This window comes from Castor canadensis, chromosome 17 (genome assembly GCF_047511655.1).
Source record: "Castor canadensis chromosome 17, mCasCan1.hap1v2, whole genome shotgun sequence".
Lineage (NCBI taxonomy): Eukaryota > Metazoa > Chordata > Mammalia > Rodentia > Castoridae > Castor > Castor canadensis.
In genome coordinates, this window is record NC_133402.1 from 56,275,718 (window position 1) to 56,296,013 (window position 20,296).

Consider the following 20,296-nt stretch of genomic DNA (forward strand, 5'->3'; position numbering starts at 1 on the left):
ATCTAATAATAAGGAAGCTCATCCCAGCAGAGGTTGTGTCTTCTTCCCTGCTCGTCCCTGTCCTTGAACTGCTGTGTCTCCCAGTTGAAACACCATCTGGAGTTGCATCTGTAGGGCACGCCCAGCTCTGGTTCCTGCTGTATTTTTAGGGCTCACATTCTGCGTGCTTGATGTCTTCACAGCACTCTAGGCATGTGAGTGAGCTGTCTATCCTCTGCTTCTTCCTTCCCCTTGTGGATGAGCTAGTGCCACTCCTCATATTCCAGGTGATGATATAATGAGCATCTTCGTGAAACAGGACTTCTTCTACCATTTTTCCTTTGGACATATTCTTGGGAGTAAAATTACTGGGTGATCAGAAAACCTGAGGTTCTATAAAGCTTTGTTTGGTGTATTCACATTGTTTCCCCTAAAGCTGAACTTACTTACTTTGGTAGCAGAAAGTGAAGTTGACAGCTGCCTACAGAGCAGTTTAGATGGTGCTTCTGGTGAGACACCAGTCATTGTGGTCTCAGTGTGCATGGTTGAAGTCCTGGACCCAGACAGGTTGCTGGGAACAGAAAGCAATGCATAGCTGATACCGCTAAGAGAGAAGCACTGGAAGGTGATGAGTGATTTGATAAGAGACTAAGAGAAAGGAAGGAATCAAAACCAAATGCCTCTGAGGTTTCACACCTGGACTCTAGGAAAGGTAATAGGAAAATTTGGAAGGGATCAGATTGAAGAAGTAAAAGAAAGAAGAGAAGGAGGAAGAGGAAGAGAATTGATGTGGGAAGATTTAGATAGGCTGGACACAGTGGAGATGGGGTGTGAAAGCTTACTTGCTTACTTCTGCTTTTTGCTGCTATTTTGGGCCCAGGTGCCAGTTATGCCAGAACAAGAGCCCTTAAGCCTAGCTAGTACACTTAATAGTACACAGTCAACCAACTCCATCCTCAAACCCAGAGCCAGCAAATCCTCTCCCTTCTTGGGTCCAGGCAAGTACCTTGAGGCCAATTCAGAGGGGTAGAGTTGGGATCACAGGGAGGCCAGCTTGTAGTGGCAAACAGGAGGTCTGGGCCTGCTGTGAAGCTGGGGCTTAGACACCTTTGGGGCTCAGACCCTGTTCAGGGGCTGAGGATCAAAAGGGCAGCAAAAGAGCCAGGTGGGCATCATCCAGGAGTTCTGTGCCAACAGGGCTGGCTTGTTTAGTGAGCAGGGCATGTGGAGGTTAGGTCTGGAGCATCACAGAGACCCCTGGGAGAGGCAGAGGATTTAGCTGTGCTCACTCATGGCACTTAGTAAGATTTTGATTTGCAGTTGGCACGTAGGGTATTACCATCTAATAAAGATCCTATTCCTGCCACTATGGGCTCAGTCTTTGGGCGTGTGTATGCATATATGTGTGCATGTGCAGAGTGGGTGATGGTCTCTGTGTTCTCAACAGCCAAAAGCTGGGGAAAGGAGGGAGGATGTGCCAGCTACCTGCCAGGCTTCATGCACCTGTCATTTTATTCATGCTCACAACTGTGCTTGTGATTCTACCTCCTTGCCATTCCCTGAGGATAGAATTACAGATTTATCTGCATAGTTATTTGATTAATTTCTGTTACCTGCTTGGCTGCAAGCTTACTGAGGGCTGGCATGTCTGTCTATTCTTGCTCTATCTTTGGAGTCTGCACAGTGTACCCTGCCATAGGTGCTGCTTAAAAGACCTTTGTTCAATGGAGACTTGAACCTCTTTCTATCACCAGCTTATGGCCCTCTTTCCAAGAATCCCCTGCAAAGGAAGGAGTTTGGGCTGCTTGAACCATGTCTGCAATGGGGCCAACTCTTAGCTTCTTGTATTTAGGTGATAGGAGCCTGGTTCTTGAACTACTCCATGGTGTAGCTCCCAGGATTCAGGAGTCTTGTGTGCTGTGCAGGGCAATGCAGGGCAATGACTGTATGGCATGACTGGTCCTTTCCTGCTTGGTAGGTTGTGGACTCTCCTTATCAAATACATGTGAGGTACTGCTCAGGGCACAACTGGAAGGTATTTCATATGTCTGTCTGTTCTGTTGTATATTGTTACCACTATAGAAGGAATGTTGTAAATTATCTGAATGTCTAATGTCTCTCCAAAATGTATGGCTGAGCTATGCAAAGAGGGTTTATATATCTCTCTTTCATCATGATAGGTTTCTAATTTTCCCCAAATGTCAACATATCCAAAGGTGTCAATCCAGATAGAAAGGGAAACTACCTGAAGATTCTTTACAGAAAGTTCAGACCTGGTCCCACCACTTGGACCCCAAGGTGGTAGCCCCCACTGGTTGGTGGGTGCACCAAAGCCTCTGCAGAAGAATGTCCCCAAGGAAAGTGGATCTCTGCCAGGCTTTTCAGATACCCCATCCTTTTTGAGTTCTTTCCAGCCAAGTCAGCTCTTACCAGAGACCTCCCTCCCCCACTTCTGACTTTGTCCTGTCTTTCTCACCTTCCTGTCTGTCTGGGATGACTCCCACTTCATTCCACTCAACCTGTCTGTGACCCTCCTCTGGTTGGCTCTGGGAGTCACTCTCCCTTATCTGTACCAAGAGGGTGAGTTGCTCTATTCTTCCCACTTCACCACTGCCCACCCCAGTCTGGTGAATCACATGACTCCCTGTTGAGACAGACCCACTTTTTCTCCACGTACAGAAGAATTTTGCACATTCCTTTGCATTTCCCAGTCTCCTTCTCATGGGCTCTATAGAATAGAATGCCAGGTATCACTTTGCTACTTGTCCCTTCCTTAACTAAGCCATGAGTTCCTCCAGGGCACACACCAATTCCTATTCATTGCTGTATCCATAATGGATATCATTCCCTTGGTCTTTTCAACAAGGAAGAAGGTAGACTGATAGTTACTATTATTAAAATCTTAGAGATACCTTATAGATATTGTATAGGGGCCATGGCATCAGATTGTTTTCATGGATCAGGAAACCCGTGCTTGAGTCATTAAGTTATTATAATAGTGATGCTACACACTTTGCAGTGTTCTCAGTCAGCCTCCCCTTTTCCTATAATGCTGCATACTAGCCCCATTCTTAGAGAGAGAGACAGACAGTCACAGAGCAAGCAAGGGAGGTTATATGACACAAGCAAGGTCACATCTCCACTAAGTGGTGGAGGTGGGACCTGGACTTGTCTGTCCACACCAATGCTCTCTCCACATTGTTCATATGTTTCCTGGCTTTACCCCCCTTGAATGGTGAGTAAGTGCTCCTGGAGGGCAGAGCCTGGGTGGTGGGCATGGGTCCCAGAGCTGTGTCCCCTGCAGGCATCTTCAGATCTGACAGCAACACATGCCCTTCCAGCTGGTCTGGTCCCCATGCCACTGTTTGAGAGCAGAAACGATGGTAAATATTTAATTGTGCTTCCACCATAACTTTCTGCCAGAACTCTCAATATGCTTTATAAATGCAAATGAGTGCTCTCTTCCTCTCCTGGGAGATGTAAACTTCCTCAAATCACTTTCATTCAGCCCCCACCAGAGTGTAATGCCATAATTAGGAGCTTTCCATGCCAGAAAAGAAACTGCCCTTAATCATGTCGAGTGGATGGTTTATGCTTTTGTGGTCTCCCGTCTCCACAGTGGGCAGGATGGAAAGAAATGGATTCCTCTTGCTGCTACTTCTGTCTGATAGATTGCATGGAAATTATTATTTAGAATCTAGTTCAATTATAGCCCTAGAATAGGTGATGACTATTATTATTATGAAGTCTTAGATTGTATTTATGGAATTAACAGAACAAACAAGTCCCTGGAAGGTTTGGGGATGAAGCTTGATTCTTATTTTTGATTTTTGACTATTTCTCCCTCTGCTAGTGTCTCAACGCACCTGTAAGATCCTGTGATTGGGGTGGGAGATGTATCATTCTGGGGGCTTTCATGGCTTCTTGTCTTTATGAGCAAAACTTGCCACTCCTTCCAGCATCCCAGAGCTGCAACAGGATTCCCTGAAAGCTCAGATCTGCCTACTGGGCCTTATGTTGAGATTTGAGACTGTTTGTGTCAGGATGAGAAGCTGTGTGACTTAACAGAAAGTACTCCAGATCTCTGTGACTTGGTTCCCAATTCTGCCACATGGGCACATTTGCCCCTACTTCAGATCCACCTGGCAGAGACATTTCAATAATCACAGAGATGAGTTTCTATGGAGCCCTGTGGAGTGGCTTCTGAGAAGTGTATTATGTAAATTTGGTGTGTCATTATGATCATTATTAGTGCTGTGAAGTGGAGACGAGGGGAGAGGCAGGGTTGCTCCATGCAGGGAACAGCCTCCCCAGCTGTCAGAAGAGTTGGAGGGGAAAACAAATTGTAGAAGCTCCAGGGCTTGTGTTCCTTTACATATCACTGGGGATGGCTCCAGACCTGAACCCAGCCTCAAGTTGTTCAAGAAAATGAAACTTTCTTTACTTACTGTGCATCTTGGTGGGTTCCAGTTTGTGTCTCCAGTCCACTGGAGGCAGAAATGCTAGCTGGGTTACAGCCGGCTGCACCATGTCAGGCTATAGGGGAAGGTGCTCTGTGGCCTTGTTGGCTCCTATCCCTGCTGATGCCCATGGAGACACCTGTATCCCTCCTTACCCTTGCTTATAGTCCATGCAGGTCCCACTGAGTCATCCTGTGTCCCCTTCATCAGATCTGCTCAGGCCCTCAGACTCTCTGTTCTCTGCCAGTGTCCCATCTGCTGGTGGAACCACTCACTGCTCCCACACCTGGTGGAATGCTGGATATTCAGGGCCCTGTGACATGGACTAACTCCCATTGCTCCTCTGAAGGAGGCAGCTCTCTGGGACTGAGCATTGGGCAGTGAGCAGATTAGTAGGCTCTTTTCTCAACACAGATCCTCATTGTCATTTCTACTTTCATTCCATTAGTCCTGCCTAGAGAGTGGCTTTCTCCTCAGACCTTTGGTTTATGCCATGAGTCCTTCTGTTTCCTAATGGGCCCAAGACTTTGTAACTCTGCTTTCTGCATTCACATCTCCTCCCAGAAGCAGTGAGTGTGGAATGTCTATTGATATGGGGTGAGAGAATGCAGTAGGAGTGTGGGGAGACACAGAGGGAAGGCAAGACAAAACAACACAGGACAACACATTATTTGTGTCTACCTGTGGTAGATAGGTGGAGCACCTTTGAAACTAGGATGTGCTGTGCTGTTCCCTTGAATCCAGATGAATAGAATGTATCACCAGCGTATATGGCACCATGGTGTAGATTTTCAAAGGTGTCCATCTGCCAGGCACTGTAGCACATACCTGTTGTCCAAGCTACTCAAGAAGTTGAGGCGAGAATCACTTGAGACCATGAGTTTAAGGCCAGCCCGGGCAACATGACAAAACCCTTTCTCTTAGGAAAAAAAAGATAACCTACTGGGTACCCACAGTTTTAAAAACTACATTCATCTGTACCTTCTGTTTTATACAAAAATTAACTCAAAATGAATCATAAAATATTAGTAGAAAAGTCTTTGCAACCTTAGGCTAAACAGAGTTCTCAGATGTGGCAGTAAACTATAAAAAAAAAAACCTGAAAAATTGGACTTTGTCACAATTAAAAACTGCTTTTTGAAAGACATGGCTAAGAAAACCAAAAGACAAGTCGCAGAGTGCCAGAAAATACTTACAAAGTGTTTATCTGAAAAAGAACTGGAACCCAGAATATATAAAGTACTCTTGAGGAGATTTAAAGATGGCTGAATAGAGGTTTCTGGGGTTTACCTCTTCCATAAAGAGCCAAAACAAGTGAATGGATGCATTTCAAGGTGAATGCTGAGGGAGAGATGGGAGCTCTGTAAGACATGGAGACCTGGAATGGAAGCATACAGAGAGGAACAAAGTAAGGCACCAAATGTGACTCTACCTCCCTGGCTGGGGAACTCCACTTCATAGAGGAAATGGTAAACAGAACAGTCCCAATGGACCCAATCTCCTGAGATACAAGAAATCCTAGCTACTACAGTCTGCGATGTGGCTTTCCTTAGAGAAGGAATCCTCCTTCTTTCTGGGGGCCCATGCAGTGTTTTGTTGAGGATGGAATCACTGTTGGATCTGTGTCAGCCCAGGGGACAGAAACCTCTGCATATGCCCATCCCTGAGGTCCCACAAACATTCCAGCACACTCTTAAGTCTCACAAAGTCAGCTAGTCTCACACAGTCACAACAATGCAACTGTGACTCCAGCACCCAAGACCACATGGCTGTACTATAGGAGTAGGTGGTTCAGCAATCAATAAAATGATAGGAATAAATTTTTAGCACTAATAACCTTGAATATAAATGAACTAAATCCCCCAATTAAGAGATATAGAGTGGCTGAATGGATTAAAAACAGTATTTAAATATATACTACCTGAAAAAAACTTACTTTAGCCTTAAAGATTCATATGGAGTAAAAGTGAAGGGTTGGGAAAAGGTATTCCTGGAAACTGGAAACCAAAAGCTAGCAGTAGTAACTATACTTATATAAAACAAAAGAGAATTTAAGTCAAAATTATGAAAAGAAAGAAGACCATTATATAATGACAAAAGGATCAGTTTAACAAGAGAAAATGTTATTGGCACAAACATACCCAATACTGGAGCTCCCAATTATATAAAGCATGTATTATCAGAACTAAAAGGAGACATAGATGCCAATACAATAACAAATGTGGGCTTCAACACCACACTTTCATCAATAGATCATTCAGATGAAAACAATTAACAAAGAACTATCAGATTTAAACTATACTATAGACCAAATGGACTCTCAGACATTTACAGAACATCCCTTCCAACAACTGCAGAACCTGACATTCTTCTCATTAGCACATGGAACATTACCTAGGATATATCATATGTTAGGATTCAAAACAAGTCTAAAAATTTTTTAAAATCAAAATCATATCATGTATCTTATCTAAACACAATGGAATCAACTAGAGGTCACCAACAAGAGGAATTCTAGAAGTCGTACACATGCATAGAAACTAAACAACATGCTCTTGAATTACCAAAGTGTCCATGAAGAAATCAAAAGGGAGATTTAAAATTTTCTTAAATGAAAATGGAAACACAACATAGCAAAGCCTGTGCAAAAACATTACTGTGAGGGAAGTTTGCAGCAATAAGCACCACATCAAGAAAAGAGGAGGAGGGGATTTCAAATAAACAAGCTAATAGTACAACTTAAGGAACTAGAAAAGAAAAAAGCAAATCAATCTCAAAATTATTAAATATAAATAAATAATAAAGACCAGAGCAGAAACAAAATAGAGACTAAAAACTAAGACAAAAGATCACTGAAATGAATAATTGGTTTTTTGAAAATACAAATAAAACTGACAAAAATTTCAATCAGGCTAACCAAGAAAAAAAAAAAACACCAAAATACCCAAATCAGAGCTACAAAAGGAGATATAACTGATACCACAGAAATATAAAGGATCATTAGGACTATTATGAACAAGTATACACCAAAAAATTGGAAAACCTAAGAGAAATGCATAAATTTCTGGAACATAGAACCTACAAATATTGAATCATGAAGACACAGAAAACCTGAACAGACCAGGAATGAACTGTAAGACTGAGTCAGTAATAAAAAAAAAATCTTCCAGCAAAGAAAAGCCTGGGACCTGATGAATTCACTGCTGAATTCTACATGTTTAAAGAAGAGCTAATATCAGTTCTTTTCAAATTATTCCAGAATATTGAAAAGGAATTCTGCTAAACTCATTGTACAAAGCCAGCATTGCTTTAGACAAGAACAACACACAAATATTAAAGTACAGACTAATATGTATCCAATGAACATAAATGCAAAACTTCTCAGTAAAATACTAGCAAATTTCATCCAAGACCAAATCAAAAAGATTATACACTCTGATAAAGTGAGACTTATCCCAGGAATGCAAGAATGGTTCAACACATGTTAATCAATAAATATACTACAGCAAATGAACAGAATGAAGGACAAAAAACATATGATAAACTCAATAGATGTAAGAGAAAGCATTTGAGAAAACTCAACATCTTCTCATGATAAAAACACTTAAGAAATTAGGTACAAAAGAAACTTAGCTTAACTCAGTAAAGGCTGTACAGGAAAATCCCACAGCCAGTATCATGTTAAATGAGGAAATAGCTGAAAGCATTTTTGCTAAGATCTGGAATAAAACTGGGATGTTCACTTTCATCATTCCTATTCAATATAGTACTGGAAGTCTTAGAACAATTAGTCAAGAGAAGAAAATGAAGAGCACCTAAATCAGAAAGGAAGAAGTCAAATTATCCCTACTTGCAGATGACATGATCTTAAATATAGAAAATCCTACAAATGCCACCAAAAATCTGTTAGTGCTGATGAATGAATTCAGTAATGTTGCAAGATACAAAATCAACATACAAAAAAAAGTAACATTTTTTTACACCAATAACAAAATGCCTGAAAAAGGAATGTAAAATCAATCCCATTTATAATATGCATAGAAATAAAACATCTAGGAATAAATTTAACCAAAGAAGTGAAAGATACCAGAGATACCTGGTTTTTGTTTAGCCACTGGGTCAGCATGGCCCAGGAAGAACCCCAGAGGAGAGTGATGCTGGAACAAGTCTGATCTGGAGGATGATGCTGTGGGGCAGATGACTCCACTCCATGTAGGCAGCTTGGGATCACTGAGGAGTGGGTGCTAGACCATTATCGTCGGGAGAGTTGAAGTCTGTGGTGATTTGCAGACTCCTTTTTCTCTCTGAGCCTTGGGCCTAGGAGAAGCTTGGGCATGAAGTTGCCCCAGGCTCCTTCTAGCACTTACAGTTACTGTCATGAATAGCTTCATGAAATAATGGTCACTCTCTTGTAATTGTGATCCATCACTGGCTTTCTTTTTGATTTGCAGAAACGTTAATGGACACCAGGACAGCTACTGCAGAGCTGGGATGGACAGCCAATCCTGCCTCAGGGGTGAGTGTCAGACCAGCATCCTTCAATCTTGTGGTGTGGTTCTGGGCCCATAGAAGGGCTAGGGCAGAGCTTTCCCGGGGCCAGTCTATGGGGAGCAGAATACAGGTGTGAGTGGCTGGTTCACTGACCATCCACAGAGAGGCAGGACCAAGGGTCTCAGACCTGAGCTGCTCCCTAATGTGGTGATATGGAACACCCTACTCCAGCATTTGCAGAAATGAACTGCACCAGGCACACATATTGTGACTTGGAATAAGAGAGTAAGGTCCAGATTGATCTGGTGTTACCCAAAACAGGGAGTGGGGACAAGAGTGGAGACTTCGTATTCTGCACTGTTCCAAATTCTGCCAGGGGCACTTGTGAGCAAGTAGGGATCTAGTCACACTCTAACTGGGGGCCTCATTCATGGTTGATGAGGTGGCAAATCTTCTAGGTTGTCTGAATATTAAGAGCTTGTTATCTTTTACAAATTACATTATTGTTTGAATGCTTGTGTGCTTTCACAAGGCATAGGTGTGATATGTAGCTCTTTTTTTCCCTTGACTTTTTTGTACACAACACCTGTGTTCTTTAAACTTTTGGTGTCCTTTCCCAAGGAAGATGTTCCTTAAGGGAAACATTCAAAGTCTAGTAATGCCTTTTAGAAATGGCAGCTGACTCAGCTGTCTGCCCTCTCCGCTTGTTTTCAGCTTGATTCAGCCACCTTTTTCCCAACATTCTACTTGAGGGGATATACAGACAGGACTTCTAGTCCCCTAAGAAAACTCTGCACCTGGCTTGCTGGAAGCAACCAGCAGGAGGGTCATCCTGGATAAAGGACTCCATTTTTTCCAACACACTAGTGGCTCCTAAGTTTGTATACCTGGCTCAGGCTCCCACACCTTTCATTAGATTCTCTCTGGCATGGCAATTTCGGGTTGGCGCAGGCAGAATTCACTCCCTTCTTTCCTCACCCATATACCTGGGCTCTTCTTTCATATTAGTACCTTGTAAAGACTGGAGTTTGGGAGCAATTCTTGACTCCTCTGTCATCTTTAGGCTTTTGCTCACTTGGCTTATCCTTAGAGACACTTCCTTTGCATCCAAACCTTGTTGAACCCTCTCCATCACAGGTCTTTTTGGTGCCAGGGAGATTTTCATAACAGAACTCTACACCATTGCCAGTTTTACATCACTATGTGTTAGTATCTCATTCCTTTCTACCTTTCAGCTATATCATGAGATCCATGTGCAGAACTTGGTGTATTTATTTGTTGACCATTGGAAACTTGCACATGGTTCACTGTCTGACTCATTGTATATTTACTGAAAGTTTCTGACTTGGGAAATTGGGTGAATGATGGTGCCATTCTTGGAGATGGAGAGTACAAGAAAGGGAGCACACTGGGTAGGAAGAGGCCAGGTTCACTTGTGGATCTGTTGAGCTGGAAATGCCTCTGGGGCACCCACAGGAGATGTATACTAGCTTTTGACTTATGCAGCAATAGAATCAGAAGGCTTCTCCATGTCAATGGGTTTAGAGCCTATGGTGTGGATGAAGTCTCCACAGGAGAGTGTCTGGTGGAAGAAGAGATGAGAGCTCTGTCTGAAGTATCATACAGAGAAAGAAGAGCCTGAAAAGGAGACCCAGAAGGAGTGACCTGAAAGGTGGAAGAAAACCAAGAGGAAGACTGTCATAGACTTCAAGGGAAGGATGTGTCAAGGAGGGAGAAGGAACAAGAGTGGCCAATAGTGCTGGGTGCTGAGAATTTCTATTGTGTTTAGCCATAGGGATCCTATTGGTAACCTGTATGAATGGTTTCAGAGGACTAGGGTAAGAAACTTGGAAACAGAGATTGAATAGTTTGAGTCAATAGGAGATGAAGTGAGAGACACAGCTGTTTGTGTAGGGGGGCAGTAGGGGGGGAAGACAGAACATGAAGGACCAGGGAGACTGGGCACATTTGTATCTCAGGGGAAGAGGGTTCTTTTTCTATTGAAATGGCAAGACAGGGGTAAAGGTACCATTAGAGAGATGAGCCTGCTCAGGTTTGGCTAAGAAAGCCATGAAATAGAAGTTGTCCCAAGTTTATACCTGCTCTCTGAGACTGGGGTTGAAGTTTGGAAAGTGAGGGTTGGGAAGACTAGAGTAGCAGATTTTAGGAGCATAGAGAAGGTCTGAACTACCTGCTGCTGAGAGCTGGAGAGAGGCTCTGCATAGTAAAAGGAATATGGCTGAGAGTAGGAGCCAAGTTGCAATTGAAAGCCATGCATTTGTCACAGTCTCATCTTTGGGCCTCCTTTAGCTGCCTGACTACCTGGAGGAGTGTGGCAGTGGAATCTTCTAGAGTTATGTTTATACTAGGAAGAATGGTGGGACCGAAGGGTTGAGGAGCTTAGGACATTGGCAAAAGCTTGTTGGCATCTTACGTCATGGCATTTAACCAGCAGGGAGGGGAATGAAGCCAGGAGGGACTGACCATTATCACCAAGTATGAGGACTCCATGGTGTGGGCTGCATGGAGCAGAGTGGGTGGACTTGGCATTAAGGAGTTCAGGTGTTAGAGAAGCCAGGAGGCTGGGTGGGTCCACGTCTTCCTGGACTTAGTGGGGGAGAAGATAGGACAGGGTAGGATCCCAGCCCAGAAAGGGACAAAGGCCTCAGACTGTCTCTCACAGTTGGGACATCATGATTGTGTTAGGCTGAAGAAGGCAGATGGCACTGCTCTGGGAATCTGGAAAGAACTTGTTCAATGCATGCAGCATAGTCATCACTATCCTTCCAGAACCCAGCTGGCACTACAGTGGGCCCTATCCACAGACAGAGGCTGAGGGACTCTTCCTTTTACAGAACTAACTGGGTACTTTTGCTGTTGTGCTTGAGACTGCCTGTTACAGAGAGGGAAGGAGTTGGATTTCCCACCTACACACAGCCCACAGATCATTTTCAGTTATATTCCTGGAAAGGTGATCATAATATTACATGTCAAATCAGAACATATTTATTCCAAATTCAAAACATTGCTTTATAATTAAGCACCCTGCCTTTAATTTAAAGGCCCTGAGGCTTAATGTAAATCAGGTGCTATACCTGGTAAGCAGTGAGAGAAGATAACAAATATACTTCTAAGGTGACAAATGCCAAGGAAGGGCTAAGCTCCCGCTGTGGCCATCCTGAGGACTCTTACTGAGGATCTGGTGGCTCCCATCTGAGGCAGGATCCAGCCCTACCCTGCCTGCCCTTCATGTTTAAGGACCTCTGGGTAGTGGAGAACTCAGAGAGATCCTGTGGGTGATCACAGCAGTGTTCCATAAATGGCAGCTTCTGTGGTGGCATGGTCCCTCAGTTTCCAGATGCTGCCTGTCCCTCTCCACTCTTGCCCTTCTTTCTCCCTGACACTCTGCCCCATAGGTATCAACTCTGTTCTCACCTCCCCTGGGACCTTCCTGGGTGCTTCTTTCACTATGACTCAAAGGGCTCAACACCGAGTTCTCAAAGACCCTCTCATCACTCTGTAAGGAAAACCTTTGCTGATGTGTTGGTCTCTTGCACTGGCCGGACAAGTCTGCTTCATCTCTGTGTCCCTGGTGCCAATTCCAGCTCTGCAGGGCACAGGCTCCAATAGATGTTTGTTGAATGAGTTAGGACCAGACCATTCTTGATATTTCTCCCATAAATATCAAACCCAGGGTCCCGAATTTAGGAAATGTTCACTGTAGATTCATTGTAGGTCAATAAAATGTTTGTGGTTGGCCTCTCAATACCCAATTTGTGGTCAATAAGGAGCATAATTAGCAATGTAAATGGAGTCACCTCTCCTGAGATAAGCATGATAAGAGAGATCAGGACACCTAGAATAAGGACCCCTTACTTTGAGACACTGGCTGCAGTGGATTAGAAAGGCAAACCAGGTCCCTCTGACAGCCAGGCTTATTCATTCAATTTGCTTCTTGGAAATCCCAGCCAAAGATCCTTTTGTATTGTTTTTAAATTTTTATTTATTTATTTTTGAGACAGGGTCTAACTATGTAGCCTGGACTGACCTTGAACTCTCCTGCCTCCTCTTCCTGAGTGCTAGAATTGCAGGTGTGAACTGCCACACACCTGCAGTTTCCAAAGTTCTTTGAGTTTGATAGAGCTTGACCAAATCAAACAAAGGACTCACTTGCTATTTATACCTGAGCCACTGATGGCCTTCCTGTGTGTAAGTTCCTGTGTGAGATGTGTGGCCTGTGAACATGTATGTGAATTATTGTCTTTAAAGACTGCTTGCTCTATGGTCTTCCAGACTCCATCTCCATCTGTGCTGCCCTTCACAGCCTGTGATACACGCAGTTGACCACTTTAACACTGGTCATCATCACCAGGAGTAAGGGAGTCTGATAGTAGAAAAACAGGGAAGGGATCCAGAGCCAGGCCTGGTGAGCCCTCAAGATGAGTGAGCTGGGCTCACATGTGAGCTCTGTGTAAGTATGTGTGTATGCAGTACATGTATGTATGTGTGTGTATACCTGTATGCATGTATATTTGTATGCGTGTGTATTATGTATATTGTGTGTATATATGCATCTTGGTATGTATTTATATGCATATATGTGTATATGTATACATATATATATGTATATATATTGTACATGTATATATGTGTGTGTGTCACCTAGACTCCTGGTGACCTGCTTTTCCAGCTGGGTCCATCCCTGCCCTGTCTGCCTTTCATGTTTCAGGACTCTGGGCAGTGGAGAGCTCAGAGAGGTCCTGTGAGTGATTACAGCAGTGGTCCATAAATGGCAGCCTTTGTTTTTTCTGTTTTTTTTTTTTAGGAGTTTTGCCTTAATTTTTCTTTTCTTTTCTTTTATTATTCATATGTGCATACAAGGCTTGGGTCATTTCTCCACCCCCTCCCTTACCACCCACTCCACCCCCTCTCTCCCCCCTACCCCCTCAATACCCAGCAGAAACTATTTTGCCCTTATTTCTAATTTTGTTGTAGAGAGAGTATAAGCAATAATAGGAAGGAACAAGGGGTTTTGCTGGTTGAGATAAGGATAGCTATACAGGGCATTGACTCACATTGATTTCCTGTGCGTGGGTGTTACCTTCTAGGTTAATTCTTTTTGATCTCACCTTTTCTCTAGTTCCTGGTCCCCTTTTCCTATTGGCCTCAGTTGCTTTAAGGTATCTGCTTTAGTTTCTCTGTGTTGAGGGCAACAAATGCTAGCTAGTTTTTTAGGCGTCTTACCTATCCTCACCCCTCCCTTGTGTGCTAAAGCTTTTATCATGTGCTCAAAGTCCAATCCCCTTGTTGTGTTTGTCCGTGATCTAATGTCCACATATGAGGGAGAACATATGACTTTTGGTCTTTTGGGCCAGGCTAACCTCACTCAGAATGATGTTCTCCAATTCCATCCATTTACCAGCGAATGATAACATTTTGTTCTTCTTCATGGCTGCATAAAATTCCATTGTGTATAGATACCACATTTTCTTAATCCATTCGTCAGTGGTGGGGCATCTTGGCTGTTTCCATAACTTGGCTATTGTGAATAGTGCCGCAATAAACATGGGTGTGCAGTTGCCTCTGGAGTAACCTGTGTCACAGTCTTTGGGTATATCCCCAAGAGGGGTATTGCCGGATCAAATGGTAGATCGATGTCTTGCTTTTTAAGTAGCCTCCATATTTTTTCCAGAGTGGTTGTACTAGTTTACATTCCCACCAACAGTGTAGGAGGGTTCCTTTTTCCCCGCATCCTCGCCAACACCTGTTGTTGGTGGTATTGCTGATGATGGCTGTTCTAACAGGGGTGAGGTGGAATCTTAGTGTGGTTTTAATTTGCATTTCCTTTATTGCTAGAGATGGTGAGCATTTTTTCATGTGTGTTTTGGGCATTTGAATTTCTTCTTTTGAGAAAGTTCTGTTTAGTTCACTTGAATGGCAGCCTTTGTGGTGGCGCAGTTCCTCCATGTTCCGCCTCAGTTTCCAGATGCTGCCTGACCTCTTCTCTGTTGCCTTCTTCTTCCCTGACACTCTGCCCTTCAGGCATCTTTTATGTTCTCATCAATCTGAGACCCTTCTGGATGCCCCTCCCACATGGCTCACAGGGTCCTGCACTGACTTTTCACAGTCTCTCTTGTCACTCAGGAAGGAAAAGAGGTGGAGTCTGGAAGCCCATAGAGCATATATCTTTGTGTGTATATACCCATGTGTAGTTATCTACATGTGTAATGTATGTGTGTCTAGATGTCTATATGAGTGTATGTATATATTTTTGTGTATATATGTATGAGTGTACATGTATATGTATAGGTATATACATTTATATGTGTTTGTATGTATTTGTCTGTGTGCCTGTGTATGTATGTGTGTATATATGTATTTATGTCTGTGTACATGTGGGTGTGGCTGGAAAGATGAGGTTGGATGAGCTAATTTTTACCTCATGGCTCTCTTGGAGGCATGAGTTATGGAAATATTTTCAGTGATAGGAAGATTATTGGACTAAGCGCTGAGCTTCCAGAGTAGGTCACTGTGAAGGGAAGAACAGTCACCAGAATGTCCATCTCTGATTATTAACTCCCCACACGAGATGCACGAGTACAGGTGCACTCAGGCCTTCACGCACAGCACTACCTTGTTGGCCAGGTGTGGGCCATCTGGGCCACTTGGCAGGCCCTTGCTGACCACCTCAATCCCCGTCAGATCCTCCAAGCAGCCTTGCTATCGGCCCCTTCATGAGAATAAGGTAATCGTACTCAGGAGAGAAACTCACTGTAATAACGCCTCATCCAAGGCCGAGCAAAATCAGTTAAGATTTATCTGAGCTGATAGGTGAGAATGTTACAGAGCAGCATTAAGGCCCAGGCTTTGACATTGAACCAACCACTCGCATCCATTTCTGCCCCACCCTGTCATGTGATTTGACCTGTCATTTAGGTGCAACCCTAGTCTCCTCCTCTACTCAGTATGGACAGCCAGTAAATGTTTTTCTTGGTAGATATTTAGGAAATGCTAGCACATCACTAACCCTCTGGAGGGCTGAGTTTCCTCATCTTCCTTTGATGACTCAATCATCTAATTAAGAGAAAAGCCTGAGCTACCTTAGGAAGAGCCCAGAGAAATTAGCTGTGGACAAAATGGTTTTGTGAATGGAATGTGACATATTTGAATTTTGGGACCTGCTAGGGGCAGGAGGGCAGAGGGGCTGGGGCTGGTCATCCCTTTTTAGTCTGGTGCCACATTACGTGGTGGCTTGGGAGCATTTGACCTAGTGACTGACTGCTGGAAGTCATTCTCATCAATAGCCAGAGCTAGTTGGTGGCCAGAGACAGAAAAGCACAAAACCCATCTTGAAGGAAGTATCTTGGCTCATGGAATTGGATGGTCCAGGGCTTGATGTGGCTTCATGTTTGGGTTATTCCAGATTTGTGGGATCAGTGTAGCTCCCCCCATCTCTGCCTCTTTTTTCTCCCTTCTCACCCCTTTCTCGTCCCTCTTCTCCTGCAACATTGGTGCCATGCTAGGGCTCCCCTTGGGTATAAGATGTTTGCAGTAGCTCTAGCTGTTCCACCCTTCTATCCATATACCTGCTAGCCACTCAGGCAGGAGCCCTAGAATTAGCTTGGATTGGTCCTGAGTGGCTTGGTTTGAATCCCATGCACACCCTGATGCAACCCTGCAGTCAGAAAGTTCAGAGTGCTTATTGGCCTACACTCTGTCTCTGTTCACCCTGTGTTGAGTACAGCTCGCTGGGAGCTCAGGGATTGAAGGGCAGAGGAAGTAATTCCTTGGACAGAATCAGGATATAGGTTCCAGAAAGATGAACAGATGCTAAATTAAAAAAGAACATAACTATTTAACACTTTAACAGGTCATAAGTGATTTATAGTCAGGCACACGTTAATCCTCTTGGCCCCATTTTACTGATAAGGAAACTAAGGCCATGGGGACACTAGGTTTCTCTGTTCTTCCCAATGAGATGTTACCCACCGTGGTGTTTTCAGAGGTGGAGTCCAGAAAGAACTCCCAGTGTGAGGTGCTGTGCGCTTCTTGAATTCAGCCTCAGTGTGTAAAAGATTTCTTTTTCTTTTTCTTTTTTTTTTTCCTTAAAGTACCAGCCACGTATAGTATCCTTTCCTGAGCTGTTACCCATGAATTAGTACAGCTTTCTCAGTTGCCTCCCTGCTGCTAGCCTCTGACCTCCCTGGTCCTTCCTTCCTCCCCTCTCCTCCCCTTCCATCTCCAGGTAAACCACTGAGATAAGTCAGAGCTCCCCACCCTAGGCCTCCCACCCACTCTTCATCTTTTTCTCTCTCTACCAAAAGGCCTGTAATTAGGAAACATTAGCAGGCTCAAAACAGCTTTCATACCTGAAACATCCTCCCTAATTGCACTCAGCAGAGCTCTTCCCTGGCTATTAATGTCACTTTTATGAAGCAACGAGGAGCAAAACACCCTGAGGCACTTAAAACATTTTTTATATAATATTCGTCTTTTAGGAATGGAAGTTTAAAATCACCTGCCTGACAGAGACAGTGATAGACAAAGGCATGGATGGGGGGGGGGGGTGGCTGGAAGAAAGCCACAGGGCCAAGCCTCCTCCAAAAGGAGGAAGGAGGTCCAGGAGATTCGGGCCTCTGCTCACAAGAGAACTGGCAGGTGGATGGGGATGGGTGGTGCTGGCTGGGTTCCCATGGGAAGAGAGTTGGGACAGGTGAGCAGCAAGGCCACCACTCTGTCCACTTCATTCTTTGTAGCTATTCTATTACAGGACTTTTAGATAAGACTTTTTTTTGAGGTATGTGTATGTATTTAATAGGGAGGTAAAAAGAATAGCATAAATGACCAGTGTCATGGAGTATATCATTATTACATTGGTTGCAGATAGGCCTTGGGTATGACTCTCTCTTGCTCTCTTTCTCTTGCTCTCTCTCTCTGTGCATGTTTGTGTGGGTAGAGGAGAGAGCGAGGACGAGAAAGAGGTGTTTCTCTAGCTCGAAGGACTAAAGAACTCTGAAAGTTGGGATGGTTCATCAGAACCTTCATATTAGACATACAGTTGTCTTGCTTACAAGTCACTCATCAGCAAATCATTTCTGAGAGACATTTTTGTTCACAAACTCCAGAGGTCACCCAAGCCCTCCCGCCCCCACCCCCTTAGGGAAGTCCCAATAAAAACCTAGTCCCCGGAGGTGAGTCGCTCACAGTAGCCACATTCCCACCGAGCAAGGTGCAGACAGATAGGACAAGGGTATCCTTCTTCCAGGCCAAATGTGGTTTTCTTGCATCTGAAAGGCTTAAGCCCATTTACTCAGACAGACAGGTGCCTTTCCTCTTCTCAAAAACCTTCCTGGGAAAGTGGTCCCCTACTACGACCCTTGTTCCAACCCTGGAAACCTTTCTATAACTGGTATGTGGGTTTGAAGACCAAATGCTGATGGCAGCTCTTCTCTCTCTCTGTCTCTCTCTTTCTCTCTCTCTCTTTCGGCAGTACTGGGGTTTGAAGTTGGGGCCTCACACTTGCTGGCAAGTACCTCTACCACTTGAGCCACTCTGCCAGCTGATGGCAGCTCGTCTCAAGTTGAAGGCAAGTGACTTTCAGGGCAGCAGAAGAAAGCAGGGCTCCTGACACTGGCACCAGGATGGAGCAGAGGTGGGTCAGCCCTACCAGCCTGAACTCACAGCTCCTCAGATCCATAGCTTGGGTGAAGGACAAATACGTTACTGTGGAAGACAGAACTTTAGAAGGAAGGTGAAGATGAATTAAGAAGCCCAGATGAGATACACAGGAGGAAACAGATTAAGGGAGGGTCAAGGTCATCAGAAGAAAGATGAGGAAGGAAGAGCTTAGTCTCTGCAGAGACAGAGCAGCGCTCTAATGATGCCTTTCATCTTACTTTCTTTACAGTCAAAGTGTTAGAATAATTTTGCCTAAATCCTACTGTACTTATAAAGGAGTGAGCCCAGGATTTGGAATCTGATGTCCTGGGACTATTTCTACTTTCTGCTAAATTCTTTAATCTCTCTGAGCCCATATTCTGCCTTTATAACATGGGTAAGATAAGAGCTTATTTACAGAGTGGCTAGGAAGATTAAACTCTGTTTACCTTTTTTGGTAAGCTATAAAGCTTGGTGCAATACTGCTTGCCCCAACTGACTTTTGTTTGAAATGTTTAACTTATATGGGACAAGGGTTGGAACTGATTGAAGGAGACCCCTGGAGTTACAAGATAAGGTTCTAGCATTTTCGTTAGGTTGTGTTTCTTTCATAAACGTCAGAGGGTACACCTTGTTATTAATAGCAATGTTATTATTAATTACTACTAATAGTCTCATTATTAAGTACCAACTGTGTACTGGGCATTGGGTATTACTTGAACAATCTTATTAAATTTTCCCCAGGACCCTAAAAAAGGTGAATGGAATTTCTGCCATTCTTTAGAATGGTCCCTGAAGATAAGAGTCACTATCCAAAATCACGGGACTGGGTGGGGGTGGCACTGAGACTGACTCCAAGCCTGACCACAGAGCTTACTCTTGTACCACTGTCCTTTCAGAACTGTGAGAAGAGACCTCACAGTCAAAGACCGTTGAAAAACCAGAGGACAGGTGGGCAATGAGGAGAGGCAAATGTATCACAATGTTTTACAAAGAGAAAGAGTAGATTTGCCAGCCACAGGCCAGTAAGCATTGCATGTGTAAAAACCAATGAATCTTGTTTTTTTTTTAAAGCAAGCTCTACAAGTGAAGGGGATGTAGAGCAGGTTAGTTGTGATGTGTGAGTTGGGGAGCAAAGAGTTGTAAGTCCAAGTGCAGTGGGAAGTGGGAAGCCACACTTAGGGAGCAGGTGAGCCCTGACCGGAAGTTCAGAAGAGAATACAAGTGGTCCCTGCAGATGGCTGGCCTCAGACAGTGACAGAGGAGCCTGACTAGGTCAGCTTCCACACTAGGCCTTGGCAAATGTTCAGAAAGTGAAGACTTCCAGGAAAGGAGAGCTGTGCGGGGACCCCAGTGAGCTATTTTGTCCCATTCAGTGGCCTCAGTGTCAGTTCTGCTGAACAAGCAGCTCTAACTCCACTAGAGCTGAAGGTCCCGGCATGACACGTCCTCATGTCCATGCATCACTGGTAGAAATAGGCAAGTCCAACACATATTCCTGTGTCACAGATGACAATCAACATGATGTGTGTCGGAGTCAAGATTCAGACTTCTCTGGCTGATTGGAAGCACTGCTTTCCAGCCAACAGAGTCAATGGTAGTGGTTTGTGTTTGCACTTAGGTACAATTAATTGTGCACAAATGAGACAGGGGTGATGCACTGGATAGTGCTGTAGGTCATGAGGACCTGGGTGTGGCTAGCACATCTT

General features: G+C 44.1%; 1 protein-coding gene across 2 annotated transcripts in view; it reads left to right on the plus strand.

The window, feature by feature from the left end:
- The window catches only part of Ephb1 (EPH receptor B1), a 440,603-nt gene that overhangs the window by 128,788 nt on the left and 291,519 nt on the right, over positions 1 to 20,296 (plus strand). Inside the window, exon 2 of one of the 2 annotated variants that reach the window (XM_074060049.1) lies at positions 8,891 to 8,955. In XM_074060049.1, coding sequence (XP_073916150.1) covers positions 8,891 to 8,955 — 65 coding nt within the window. Of the gene's footprint in view, positions 1 to 8,890; positions 8,956 to 20,296 lie in introns of those variants that run through there. The other variant, XM_074060048.1, reaches the window with a different exon arrangement.